The 14284-nt window shown below is 56.9% G+C and overlaps 1 protein-coding gene across 12 annotated transcripts in view; it reads right to left on the bottom strand.

The window, feature by feature from the left end:
- Window positions 1-14284, bottom strand: part of SRC (SRC proto-oncogene, non-receptor tyrosine kinase) — a 53657-nt gene that overhangs the window by 2545 nt on the left and 36828 nt on the right. For 8 of the 12 annotated variants that reach the window (XM_021077972.2, XM_021077973.2, XM_085003868.1 and 5 more), the window contains 8 exons: window positions 9687-9785; window positions 9411-9514; window positions 7644-7793; window positions 6067-6222; window positions 3272-3451; window positions 2279-2355; window positions 350-503; window positions 58-189 (listed from right to left, as the gene is read on the bottom strand). In XM_021077972.2, coding sequence (XP_020933631.1) covers window positions 58-189; window positions 350-503; window positions 2279-2355; window positions 3272-3451; window positions 6067-6222; window positions 7644-7793; window positions 9411-9514; window positions 9687-9785 — 1052 coding nt within the window. Of the gene's footprint in view, window positions 1-57; window positions 190-349; window positions 504-2278; window positions 2356-3271; window positions 3452-6066; window positions 6223-7643; window positions 7794-9410; window positions 9515-9686; window positions 9786-10651; window positions 10685-14284 lie in introns of all 12 variants that reach the window. The other 4 variants (XM_021077969.2, XM_021077971.2, XM_021077970.2 and 1 more) reach the window with 1 other exon arrangement.

The following is a 14284-nucleotide window of genomic DNA, read 5'->3' as shown; positions in this document are numbered from 1 at the left end:
AGGGGCCCCAGGGCAGGGGCAGAAGGACCAAAGATGGGCTGCTAGGCGCCCTCTTACCAGGGTAGGGCACCCGTCCCTTGGTTGTGAGCTCCGTCAGCAGGATCCCAAAGGACCACACGTCGGACTTGATGGTGAACCGGCCATAGAGGGCAGCTTCTGGAGCCGTCCACTTGATGGGGAATTTGGCACCTGCAGAGGCAGGTAGGGTCAGGAGAAGCTCAGGAGAACATCCTGATCACTCTGCCAGGTAGGAACCATTCTCATCCCCACTTGACAGAGGAGGAAACTGAGGCTCAGAGCAGGAGCCTGACTCCCTATGGCCACACGGCACTGCCGGGACCCTGCCCACCTTGCCGAGCTGTGTACTCATTGTCTTCGATGAGCCGAGCCAGCCCGAAGTCGGCCACTTTGCACGCGAGGTTCTCTCCAACCAGGATGTTGGCAGCACGGAGGTCTCGGTGGACATAGTTCATCCGCTCCACGTAGGCCATGCCCGAGGCGATCTGCAGGCAGAACCCCGCGAGCCTGGTTCAGGGGCGACCCTGTGCCCTTCCCAGGTCACAGGGCATGTACCCAGGGGTGGGGCCATCCCCAGGGGTGGACAGACAACCAAATACCCTGCCCTTCCCAGGTCTTCAGGCAATGAAGTCAGTTTACAATAAATACTGTTGGCACAAAAAGCAGGACCAGCACCAGGTGGGGGTGTAGCACAGGGCAAAGGGCAAAGGAGAGGCCCAAGACCAGATGCAGCCAGGAAAGTGGAGTGACCATGAAAAAGAGGCCCCAGATGCCCCCAGAGATGCAGATGAGTGCCAGCTCCTGCCTGTTGTCCCAAGTCTCTCCCTGAGCCTCAGTTTTCTCATCTGTTAAATGGAATAATGGCCATCCCTATCTCCCCTGATTGTGATAAGGATTAAATAAAAACTAGCTGCTGGAGTTCCCACTGTGGCACAATGGGTTAAGAACCCAACTACAGCAGCCCGAGTCGCTGCAGAGGTGCAGGGTCAATCCCTGGCCCCACATAGTGGGTTAAAGGATCCAGCATTGCTTCGGTTGCAACATAGGTCAAACCTGTGGCTTGGTTTCAATCCCTGGCCCAGAAATACAAAATATGGAGTTCCCGTTGTGGCTCAGTGGGTTAAGAATCCACCTAGTATCCATGAGGGTGTGGATTCCATCCCTGGCCTCGCTCAGTGGGTTAAAGAATCTGGTGTTGACACAAGCTACAGCATAGGTCACAGATGCAGCTCAGATCTGGTGTTGCTGTGGCTGTGGTATAGGCCAGCAGCTGTAGCTCCATTTCCACCCCTAGCCTGGGAACTTCCATATGCTGCAGGTGTAGCTCTAAAGAAAAGAAAAAAACAGAAAAGAAACAAACAATAAAGTTCCCATCTTGGCACTGCGAAACGAATCTGACTAGTATCCATGAGGACACAGGTTTGATCCCTGGCCTTGTTCAATGGGTTAAGGACCTGGCATTGCCGTGAGCTGTGCTGCGGGTTGTAGAGGCAACTCAGATCTGGCGTTGCTGTGGTTGTGGCATAGGCCAGAGGCTATAGCTCTGAGTCAACCCCTAGCCTGGGAACCTCTATATGCTGCAGGTGCAGCCCTAAAAAGATTTTTAAAAAAAGAAAGAAAAAAAAAGAAATAAAAATTTTATTTTTTTTAATTTTAATTTTATTTTTTTGCATTTTTGCCTTTTCTAGGGCCGCTTCCCACGGCATATGGAGGTTCCCAGGCTAGGGGTCTAATCGGAGCCATAACCACCAGCCTACACCAGAGCCACAGCAACTCGGGATCCGAGCCGCGTCTGTGACCTACACCACAGCTCATGGTAACACCGGATCCTTAACCCACTGAGCAAGGCCAGGGATCAAACCTGCAACCTCATGGTTCCTAGTCAGATTCGTTAACCACTGCGCCATGACGGGAACTCCAAGAAATAAAAATTTTAAAAAGTAGTTGTTGAGTAGTACCTACAGCAAGCAAATATTAATACATGTCTGTTGAGTGACTGAATGACTTTCAGACAGAAGAAAACTGAGGCCTGAGGTTCCACAGTAAGTCAGTGACTCCTGATGCCCAGGTAAGGGCTCTTTCCTCTGCCCAGAGCCACCACACAGCATCTAAAGTGGTACCAGGAATACATGTGGTGAGGTCAGCAAGTGTGGGAGCAATCAAGGCAAGCTTCCTGGAGGGGGCACTCAAGAATCCAGAACTGGCTGACCAGGTCGGCGCACTCGAGGCCAGGTGTGGGAGGCAGGAGGGGCAAACTCACCTGAGCAGCCATGTCCACCAGCTGAGGCAGTCGCAGGTACTTGCCCGTCTCACCCTTGAGAAAGTCCAGCAAACTCCCTGGGCAGAAAGAAAGTGGCTCTAGCCCCAACGCTGTTCCCCCTGAGCCAGGAAGCAGTGATTCCCAGACGCTGTTCACCGGGGCAGGCTGGGCTTGCTTTAACCGCACTGCAGATTTTATGTAAACCCATCTCTGAATAAAGCCTTTGTTTGTCCCTCTTGAAAAGGCAAGCAGGATGGAAAACAACCAAAGGTGGACCTCCAGGCAAACAGCATTGGGGCACAGCCATATAAGGAATACTATTCAGCAATAAAAAAGGAACGAACTACTGATACGCAGCGCAAGAAGGAAAACCCTTGGATGTAAAAGATTTACATATATGAAACTCTATGAAACAAATCTGTGAAGCAGAAAGCCCATCAGTGGCTTGTCTGGGTTTGAGGCCAGATGGTGCTGTCTCTGGAGGGTACAAGGGTGCTTTCTGGGGGTGATGGAGCTCTAGATCTTGATTGTTCTAAGAGAGGCACGGTGTATCCAATTGTTAAAATGCACTGAACTGGATGCCTAAAACGGGTGTACTTCATCATATGTAAATCATACCTCCAAAAAGTGGAATTTTGAAAAAAAAAAAGTTAAATTTAAAACTAAGTAAAGGTCAAGCCAGGAACTTGACCCAAATGTAGCTCAGCTTGGAGGATCGGGGGAGTTCTCCTCCCAAGCCTGGAATAGCCCACAGCTTTAGAAAACCAGCAAAAGCGGGGATACCAGGTGCATTGTGGGAGATCACTTAAAAACAAAATGAAACAAGAAAGGCACTCTTTGGTTTAACCTTCCACTGACATGGGAAGTTGATTCTTTCCCTTCCACATTTAAAGACAGACACGCTACACCTGCCCGAAGCGCGTCCCACCTGCCCTTTGGTGAGGACCCCAGCGAGGGGCTGCCCGCGTCTCCGCGCCGCCACGAGGGCCTCACCCTTGCTCATGTATTCCGTGACGATGTAGATGGGCTCCTCCGACACCACCGCGTACAGCTGCACCAGCTTCTCATGCCTCAGTTTCTTCATGACCTGGGCCTCCTGCAGGAAGGCCTCCGGAGACATCGTGCCAGGCTTCAGGGTTTTGATGGCTACCCTAGTGGTGCCATTCCAGGTCCCTGTATGGAAAGGGGGGAGCTGTCTCAGTGGAAGACCCCCATGCCCGTCTCATAGGGGACCAGGATCTGCCTTCCTGGATGCCAAGTTTAGCTCTGGCCTCCCTAGCCATGTGCCAAGTCCAGCCAAGGCCCAGCATCCACCCCCCCCGCCTCTTTTTTTAAGGCCACACTCACGGCATATGGAAGATCCCGGGCTAGGGATGGAATTGGAGAAGCAGCTGCCAGCCTATGCCACAGCCACAGCAATGCAGGATCCAAGCCATGTCTGTGACCTACATCACAGCTCACGGCAATGCCGGATCCTTAACCCACTGAGCAAGGCCAGGGATCGAACCTGCATCCTCATGGATCCTAGTCAGGGTGGTTTCCACTGAGCTACAGTGGGAACTCCAGCCCAGCCCTTTTCTGAGCCTCAGTTTCCCCATCTGCAAAATGGGCATAATGGCAGGACGCTTTTCACAGGTCTGCCCAAAGATTAAATGAGTTTCTGGTACATGTTCAAGAAATAGTAGCTGTGGTTAGGACTCTGATTATGAGAAACGTCCCCAAGGCAGCACGTTCTTCTGAGAGTTGGGAGACATGGTTCCAACTCAATTGCTCTCTCCTGGGTGGTCACGTTCCCTCTGGGTCACACATCAAAGGTGCCTCAAGCTTTAGCAAATTTGGAATGTGTAATGGTGGGGCTGAGGTGGGGGCTGAGCTGGTCTCAAGGCAAGGCCAGGAGAGCAAGAGCTGGTATCAAGACACACTCCCCCCAAAAGGAAGACTTTGCACCAAGTTTGGCTCCCACCTCTGCCTCCTGCCCAGCAGTGGGACTATAGGCAAGTCAGTTCCCTTCTCTGAGCCTCAATTTTCTCCTCTGGAACGTGGGGACGCTATAGTATCCACCTGCAGGGCTGTGTGAGGATTAAACGATATTTTAACCACTAGACCAAGTTCATTGTGAGGACACAGTTATAACAGCAGCGACTGCCATTTTATTATTATCATTTGGTGTGTTTTTTTTAGGGGGGAGTGTTTTTTTCTTTTTTGGCCACCCCACAGCATATGGAGTTCCCGGGCCAGCGATCATAACCAAGCCGAGGAGTGCCCACTGTGGCTCAGTGAAAACAAACCCAAGTAGTGCCCATGAGAATGCAGGTTTAATCCCTGGCCCTGGCATTGCCATTAAGGATCCAGCATTGTCATGAGCTGTGGTGTAGGTCACAGATGCAGCTCAGATCCCGCATTGCTCCAGCTGTGATGTAGGCAGGAGGCTGCAGATCCGATTCGACCCCTAGCTCAGGACCTTCTATATGCCGCAGGTGCTGGCCCTAAAAAGCTTTAAAAAAAGGAACCAAGCTGCAGCCTCAGCAACACCGGCTCCTTAACCCAATGCCAGGGATCGAATCTGCATTCTGGCCGCTGTAGAGACGCTGCCAATCCCATTGCACCATAGCAGGAACTCCGGGCTTTTAAATTGTGAGGCCTCAGGGGAAGCTGTTCTAAACCAGTGCATTTAATCTGAGTTTTTCTCCGAGGCAGGCCTGAGGCTCCTTGAGCGGCCTTGAGCCTACCTACCCCTTCCTGTCCTGGCCTCCATCTGTGGATTGGGGCCCAGCCCATGTCTGTGGCCCTCCAGACACAGGCCATCTGGGGATTCACTAGTGAACCTGGATCATCCAGGGAGGAACGAGAGCCTCCTCCTCTGGCCTCACTTCATGCCCAAGCCAGGAAGCAGGTCTGCAGCCACCAGAACAGCTGATGCTGTGGATGTCTCAGGGTTTGCTCACATGTCTGTGCCTAGAAGCTGGCTTCTTCACCCCGGCCCCTCTCCCGCCAACACCTCCCGTTTCCTGACTCTGCTGGACCTCCAGCCGGCAGGCCTTTGCCCCTGCGGTGCCTGCCACCCAGGAACCCCCTGCTCTCCTCCACCACCTCTTCCTCTGAAGGGAGGAAAGTGGAGGCAGTGATGTCAAGCGAATACTGCGGCTCAGGTGGAGCGACCTTGGGACCTGCACAGGCGATCCCTCCGCTGGACGCAGGCTCACTACCCTGCCTCCCTCACCCTGAACCGTGTCAAAAGAAACCAGTCAGCAGAAGAGAGTCTGGGTTTTGTCGGGGCTGCGAGATGTGTGTTTGCAGGGACGGGTTTGCCATTTGTCCAGAGTTAGACAGGAGATTGTTCCCAGGCCTGGAATACTCCAAACCCGGCACTTCCCAGCGCTCCTCACGTGAACTGAGGCTTCTTGTCCCACAGCGGAGAGCGAACATACAGACGCACGCGGGGCCAGCATTCTCTCAGCCCCACTGGTGGGTCCTGCTATCACCAGCCCCATTTTACAGCTGGGAAGATCGAGGTTCAGAGTGAAGCCACCCACCTGGCCCAGACTACACGGCGAGTCACTGAGGAGTCACGATGCCCCGCCCCAAGCAGGTGCCACGGTCTGTGGAGGGGGGCAGTTTACACCCCAGCTTGCTGCCAGTCACCCATATTGAAAACGGGGCCCACTGTTCAGCAGAGGTGCTGAGACTCATGAAGGTGAAGGCTGGGAGAACTAATGAGGTCTTGAGCTGCTGCAGAGACTACACTGGTTCTCAAAGCCCCCCCTGCGGGGACAGGGGCAAGGACTTACCCATCCACACCTCTCCAAAGCAGCCCTGGCCCAGCTTGACCTCCAGCCGCAGCGACTCCCGGGGGATCTCCCAGGCATCCTTGGCCAGGCCCTGAGTCTGCGGCTTGGACGTGGGGCACACAGTGGTGAGGCGGTGGCACAGGCCATCTGCGTGTTCTGAAGACAGAGGCAGGAGGTGAAGTTCAGGCCAGGCAAGCGCCCCGGGGCCTTTGGGTTCCACAGTGCATACAGGCTTTGGGGACATCCATGATGCCCTCCAGACCAGGTGGACACACCTGTGTGTACACACCCTCCCCGACACAGGCCCATGCTGCCTCATACGCCTGCTCCCTGAGGCATTCATTCATTCATCAGACTTTAAGGGGTGGCTACCTGGGCAGGTGCCAGGGAGCCAGTGGGGGACAAGTCCAGTGGAACCCTGTCCTCAGGGAGCTCACAGTCCAGGGTGGCACCCAACTTCCCTTAATCCCCTCCCAGGATCATGAGAGTGACAGAAGGGAGCTGTGCATGCAATAGCAGGAGGGCTGGGTGGAATCCTGGAAGGCTTCCTAGAGGAAGAGGTGTCTCGGCTTAGATCTGCAGAGGATGAGCAGTTGACTAGGGAATAGGCCCTGAGGGAGGAATAAGCCACAGGGTTGGAGGAGCCGAAAGGAGGCCGTGGGCTTCAGGCGAGTGAGTGGGGGAAGGAGGCCCCAGGTAAGGCAGGGAGGCCAGCTGGGTTAGACCACTTAAGGCCTCAGAGTTCCATGTGGGGGTTTCAAACTCCAAGGTCACCCCTGGAGGGTTTCGATCTGGGGGAACAGGGCTCAGAGTGAACCCAAGAGTGGTGGCCCAGGGGATGGAATGGGGTGGCAGCTCCTGGAGGGAGTTGGGAGGCCCAGCTGACAAAGGAGGGGAAGCTGGCGCTCTCAGCAAAGGCCACACCTGCACGCTGAAGCCTCAGACACACAGCACCCGTGGAGATCTGCCCGCAGGGGAGCACACAGGCCACTATACGTCAGTCCTCCTGGGCAGCCCCGGACATCCACACGGCTCAGCCACATTCTTGCACACGTGGCCAGGTTCGGGCCCGCCACCTGCGCGTGAGCTCCCCGCCTGCCACGCTCTTTCCCCCTCTCTGCTTCGATCGATCTAGCCGCCCCCTCCTTGTCTCCCGGTAACCGGTTCTAACCGGTCCTAGGGCTGCAGAGACAAATGACACCAGCCTATGCCCCCTCCTTCCCGGCTCACTCCTCCAGGCAGCCCCCTCCTCACCAGACAGCTGCTGGGAAGAGAAGGAGGATGGAGGGGCGGGGGTAGGGGGGAGACGGGGAGGAGGGGGCCTAGGGAGGAAAGAAGGAAGAAAGAGGGGGAGGGAGGAGGGGAATGGAAGGCGGGAGAAAGGGGAAAGGAAGAAGGGGGTGCGAGACGGGGGCCCACATCCGCAGGGTGAGAGAAGCCCTGGCCTTTGTCGGCCCCAAAGCCCCCCACCTCAGGGTCTGCAGCTCCCAGGACAGGCCAAGACTGCCCCCCATACCCTCGGAGGGCTGAGTCTCGCCCGCGCCCAGCTGGCCCCCCGGAGGCCTCCCGACACTCACTGGAGTAGTAGGCCACCAGCTGCTGCAGGCTGTTGAACTGGGTGCGTGAGGTGATGTAGAAGCCGCCGCTGTCCAGCTTGCGGATCTTGTAGTGCTTCACATTGAGGCCCTTGGCGTTGTCGAAGTCGGACACAGAGAGGCAGTAGGCGCCTGCAGGGGCGGCCAGAGAGGAGCGTGACCAGCACGCAGACACCCCTGCCGCCCCAGGCCATGGCTCTGAGTGCACCTGCCCGACACAGGAGGTGAGGGAGACCAAGGCAGAGCCAGGTCTGGTCCAGCCCGTCTCTGAGCACCCCGGCTCTGGGGTGGCCACAGGGCCAGGGCCAAGTGACAAAGGGGCACCTGACTGGTGAGCCTTTTCATGCACTCTTGGTCTTGGCAAGATGTCTGAAGCCCGGGTGTGCATCCCAGCGGTGTGTCTGGGCCTCAGTTTCCTCCTCTGTACAATGGGGCTACTCCTAGGGCTGCTGGGAAGATTCGATGAGATCACATATAAGGGGGCCTGGTACACAGCAGGTGCTCAATAAATGTTTGCAGGGAGCCTAACGGGAAAGGCCCCAAGTGGCTGTGTGTTCCTGGTCTAACTGCCTCCCATCTGCGGGTCCACCCAGGGAAGCACTGTCCATGCCCTGCCGCTTCCTGAAGACTCCAGGCTCAGGCAGGTGCCAGGGGTTGGCTGAGGCTGGGGCGGTCATGGGCAGGGGACCATGTGCTGGGTGTGGCCTGAAGGCTGCCAAGGCTAAGCTGGGCCAGCCCTGGTGGCCCCCTTACTGTTTATTGCCTTTGAGTCCACAGAACCCCTGGACGATCCTCAGGGTGGGCTTACAATCTCCAGTGTAAAGAAGGGAAAATGAGGCCCAGAGAGGGAAAGCAGCTAGCCTCAGGTCACCCAGCAAGGACTTGAACCTGTACCTAGGTCTCTACAGCCTGCATGGGACAACTATGACTTTCTGCAGATGGCCCAGGCCATGTGCATGTAGAAGCCACAGGCCTGGGTCTAAGGCCAAGCCCTGAACACATGTGCACACTCACAGCCATGCCCATGTCCAGTGGCTGCCTGTGCAGACATGTCCACACCCCCAAGGACAAACCCACAGCAATTCACTCCCACACAGCAACACACAGACAACTCCACCCCCCGTGCACACACACATGCTGGGACCCACACATGGCATGGCACGGCCACACAACTGCTCATAAATGCACACACATGACATGGATGCTCTGCTTTCCCATCTCCTACTGAGCCCCAGGCCCACAGAAGCGGGAGCTTTGTTGCCATGGTGATGGGGAAGTCTGCAACCCACTTGCAGAGGGGCTGGAGAGAAAGGGAGTGATCATTCTCTGGCAGAGGGGAGGGACTGCAGAGGAACAGAGGCCAGGACTGTTGGAGGAAGGGCAAAGCCAGGTCCCAGCACCCATTCCAGCCCCCAAGGCCCCTGGAGAAGAGGAAGGAGAGGGGCCCATTGCCTCAGCACCCTCCCTGGGAATAGCTCTGTGACCATCAAACCTCCTGACGACCTGTACCTGTTCCTCATCTGAGGAACCTAAAGCCAGAGAGCTTGGCCTCTTTTGCTGCACCTCTGGCCACCCCAGATAACTCAGTGCTCCTTAAAAGTACCTCCCTGCCTTTGAGCCTGTCTTTTCTCCAGCTGGAGGGCTGTTCCCACCCGACTCCACATACCAAACTCCTATTTATTCTGCAACACCCAGATCAAATAACCCACAAAGGGCTCAGTTCCCACCGGCCAGCAGAAGCACTCATACCTTTCGTGGTTTCGCTTTCTCGCACTAAGAAGGTCCCTCTTGGGTTCTCCGCATTGAGCAGTAACCTTTCTGACTCGCGTCTGGTGATCTTGCCAAAGTACCACCTGGCGTGGGAGGAAGAAGGATGGTGCTGGTAGTCCAGGCTTCTGCCCGCCTACAGTGCCTCTTCCTGGAATTTGGCTGGGCCCGGGCAGTCAGCCTCCCACTCCAGCCCAGGAGAGCAGCTCGGACCCAGCAGTGGCAGTGAGCTAGCAGGAAGCCAGAGTTAATACTCACTCCTCAGCTTGGATGGAGTCGGAAGGTGCCACGTAGTTGCTGGGGATGTAGCCCGTCTGTCCTGTGCTGAGTGAGTGGGCCAGCCACCAGTCTCCCTCTCTGAGCAAAGGGAGAGGGAGGGAGCAAAGGGGAAGAAGGGAACCATCAGCAATGGGTCCCGAGGTCTGCAGTCTTCACAGGTGTTGCGCAGGGGTGGGGTCAGGGGGGTTGGCTCTTGAGGCTGAGTGAGGTGCAGGGAACAGTGGCATCAGGCCACTCACAGCCCGCCAGGCCGAGGTGGCCTGGAGTGCTTCCTCTCCCTATCCCAGATGCCTCTTGGCCAAGGCTGACTCAGATGAGGCCCGAATTCACAGGGGCAGAGTCCTGAAATGGGAAGTGATCTGCTCCCCTCCAGATAAACCAGGTCGTCTCAAGATGCCAAGAGCCACCTAGGGATTGAGGGAGGGAGCTCCCTGTCTCCAGGGAGCAAGCAAGTTGTAACAGAAGATTCCTGCCTCAGGGGGAGGTCCACTCAGACCTTCCAAGCCTCCTGAAGCCCTGAGATTTGGAAGGCCAAGCCTGGGAGCTGGTGAGACCTGGGTAGAGGCAAGGGGTGGCCCTTTGGGGGCTTGGTGACAACCCGGGCGCCAACCTTACAAACTAGAGCGATGACTGGCTTTGTTACAAATCATGGGTCACACCCACAGGGCTCCTTGACTGAAAACCACAGACCTCCTTCTGCAGCCTACCCATCTCCGGGGGAAACTGAGGCCAGAGGGGGCTGGGACTTGCCCAAAGTCACACAGCGAGTCATGTCAGAGGGAGCTGAGGTGGCGGAGCCCCAGTGCCCAGGGCCCTTCTGCACTAATTGCCCCTGGAGGAGGATGGGGAGGAGCAGGTGATGGGGACAGGGTGATGGGGCAGGAGGAGCCCCTGGCAGGGCGGGTCCCCTTGGGCTGGGGGGGAGGGGAGAGGGGCGGAAGTACCTTTGCAGCCATCTGAATGTGAACCAGGTCTGGCTGGAGCGGGGGTCCAGAGACACAGAGGAGGGAGGAGAAAGCGAGAGCCCAACAGGAAAGAAGAGGCAGAGATGGGGGTGGTGAGAGAGAGAGAGGCAGAAAGAGCGAGGGAGGGAGCGGGGGTGCCAGGCGGTGCTGGGGACCAGGGACAAGGGGACAGGGTGGGGCAGCCACAGAGGCCTCGCATCCAAAGCAATCAAAGGGGAGGGGGAGAGGGTCCATGGGGAGGCCAACGGGAAGGGCTGCCTGGGAAATAGGGGCCAGCGCCCTCCATTCCCACTATGCTGATGGGAAGACTGAGGCTGGAGAAGCAAAGGCTCTGCTCAAGGTCACACTGTCCACCCAGACTCCTGACTCCCAGATAAGAAGGAATCCTTCCCTACGGGGGTGGGGTGGGGGGGTGGGGCATGATACTTTGCTGAGCATCTGGATCAGAGGCTGCTTTTGACCTCACCCCCCACCCCCCCACCTCCCCCACTGACACCGCAAGCAGGATGCGCTCCCCCATCCCCATTGCCAGGACCTAGGGAGAGAAAGGCTCTTGCCCACAGCCACAGTCTGGACTTGAACCTGGACCTCTGGCTCCTGGTTCTGAGCTGTCCCTGACCTATATTCTTCAGCCCATTTTGAAGATGGAGAAGTTGAGGCCGGGAGAGACAGGGGCTGAGGGAGCTCTTTGAGAACAGGTGAGTACAGGTGAGCATCCCAGAGCCAGGGGCTCAGCCACGAGGGCCGAGGCTCCACCATAGGAAGGGAGAGGGCTCCAGGGTAAGGAAAGAAGCCCTCAGATGCCCAGAACCTCCATCTACCCCTCTGTGTACATGGCAGGGGGCGGGGGGGTTCCATAGCTGTCTGTCCCATTTGACCTTCAAGGCCACCCTGCAAAGAAGGAAGGGAGGCCACAGCTCCCAATGAAGAAACTGTAGCACAGAGATGTCTCGGAACCAGCCCAAGGACACACAGCACGCAGGCCCGAGTAACCCAGCACTTTCTTTGTACAGCTGGGGAAACTGAGGCAGAGAGCGGGACAGAGACTTGCCCAAAGCTACACAGCAAGACCTCACATCACAGGCAAGGGCTGAAATCTTCCAATCTAGAATCTTCATTTCATCAAGGGAGAAAAGAAGGCACAGAGAAGGGCAGTGATTTGCCCAAAGCCACACAGTGACAGAGCAAGGGTGAGAAGCAGGGGCCCTACATGCCAGCGGCCAGACCCAGCAGGCCTCCGGGATGCCTGCAGCCTCCCCAGGCCCCTCAAGTCTCGGAAACCCTCAGGGAAACTGGGGGAGACAGAGGAGGAGGCAGCAGGGCTCGGGTCAAGGGACTGGGCTGAGGTCTGGGTCAGAGACTACAAAAGAGGGCAGACTAACAAAGCCAGAGTTTGCAAGCTGGCCTCAAGGGAGCTCCCAGCCTCGCACTCACAGTGGAAGGCCGACAGGACCGTGTGCCCAGAGGCCAGCCAAGCAGGGCCCCAGAAGCAAGGAAGGTTCAGCTCTGCTGGTGTTACCCAGAGTTCAGCCGGCAGAGCCTCCGGCTCCCGGACGCCAGCCCTGGGTGAGTTTGGGCTCACAGTCCAGTTTGGTGGGTTTTATCTCATGAGGGCAGGGAAAGAGCTGCACTGCCATCCCACTAAGGATCCAAGGACCAGCTTCAGCCTGGGTCCAGCTCAAGGGGCACCTAAGAACTTGAGCACCAGCGTCAGACCATCCTGGCGCCATCCCAGGCTGTGCTACCTTGGCCCCGCCTCGGTTTCCTCATCTGCAGGATGGGGTTACTCATGCCCCACTCCCAGAATGGAAAATACCAACACAGGGCCTGGCACATAGGTGCTCAATGTGTGTGGCAATATCTTATTTGGCTAAAAAAGAAGGAAAACGATGAAATCTGCCTCTCTATGGTCCCCCTCCCCACTCTCCAAAAAGTTTTTTTAAAAAAAGAAACAAAGCAGCTCAGTCCCAGTCTCCACTAAGAATTTGCTGTGTGACCTTGGGCAAGTACCCTACCCTCTCTGGGTCTTAGTTTCCTCATCTAGAGGAAGGCGATAATCTTCACCACATCTCCCTGGCAGGCAAAGCGTGTCAACAGTCAGCATCAAGCCAGGCTCGGAGTAAGCTGTGTACCGTGATTATCCTCTGGGCTTCAGTTTGCTCCCCTGTGAAATGGACATCGCAAGCCCCATCTTCCCGTGCCCACAGTCGGGGAGGGTCGACCCTGCCTCAGGTGGCTGTGAGCTGGCCCTGCCAAGGGTCATGGACTACCCTCCCAAGGAGAGGCACCACAGCTCCCCAGATCAGTCCAGTCTGGCAGGGATCCCAATCTGAGCCCAGCGTCAGAAGTGCCAGGCATTAACCTAACAGGTAGAGCAGATTTACTGCATCTGGCACTTTCCCTGGGGCCTGGTCCTCACCAGCCAGGCAGGAGGCGGTGGGGGAAGGAAATCACACACTTGCCCTGCCTGAGCCCTCATCTTCCCACACGTGGCCAGAGGGGAAAGCCCTGGACCAGGAGTCTCCAAGCTACGATCTTCCATCCCCACCGCTGTCACTAGCTGTGTGACTTCAAGCTACTGACCTCACCTCTCTGAGCCTCAGGATCCTCTCTTGGGAGCCTAGTCTTTGTGGCTAATCCAGGCTGGCATGTGCAACAGGCATGTGGCAGCTCTGGGACCTGGAAAGTCATGCCAAGTTTGGGTCCTTCTATTTAACTCATTTGGGCTGTTGGGACGGGTTCTAGAGGCACTTTGGGGATTTTGGACAACCTAGGGCAGCCGGGCACGGCCCAGGCAAGTTTCCGGGCCCTGAGGCCCGGGCCTGTGGGTGATGTGGAGAGAGCAGGGTGAGGCCGAGGAAGGTCATGTGAAGACAGCAGGAAGGGGTCCATTGCTCCACGGTGGGGAGTGGAACTGGTGTGCCCAGGGCAAGGGGGCAGAGGCCAGCATCCCCACAGAAGCGGCTGGAATCTGAGTGGGAGGAGAGGGCAGCTTGGGAAGCAACCCAGAGTCAGACTCAGCAGGGCTCTGACCCCTGAAGACAGATGCCAGGGCAGGGGGGCTCAGGGCAGCCATACCTCAGCCCTCGGCGGACTTCCTCGGACCCAAGGCCACACAGCACCCAGGATTGTAGGAGCAGGACCATTGGGCAGGAAGATCCAGGGAGCAGGGTCTCTAGGCTACTACTGTGAGGAAACCACCCCCCACCCTCGGCCCGCCCCAGCACAGACTTAGAAAGGCCCTCACTCACACAGGATGGCCAGGTGGGGCAGGAGGTTGACAATGATGGACCCTAAGCAGTAATAGTGGAAGGACAGGCAGGAGGGTTCTTAGATAAAGTATGAGACCTGGACACCTCAAATTTGGGTGACCCATCTTCCACTAAGCCCCGCCCCCCACCCTGTTACCCCTCCTCTTCCCCTAATGCCAGCCCCCCCACTCTACCATCACCCAATGTCTCAGGCAAAGGAGCAGCTGAGTGCTGTGATGTGACGAAGGCTCCTGAGCCTTTCCCACCCGCCAATCAGGGCGCCTCACTTCCAGGCCTCCATCACTTCCAGGCCTCCCACAGCCTCAGACCCAACAGCACATCCTGCAGCTGTCCTGGAAGG

The sequence above is a fragment of the Sus scrofa genome, chromosome 17 (genome assembly GCF_054392235.1).
Source record: "Sus scrofa isolate SSC_HxYL_T2T_F1_AM1 chromosome 17, Sscrofa_HxYL_maternal_Yorkshire_Landrace_v2.0, whole genome shotgun sequence".
NCBI classification, from domain to species: domain Eukaryota; kingdom Metazoa; phylum Chordata; class Mammalia; order Artiodactyla; family Suidae; genus Sus; species Sus scrofa.
This window is presented reverse-complemented; position numbering and strand designations above follow the sequence as displayed.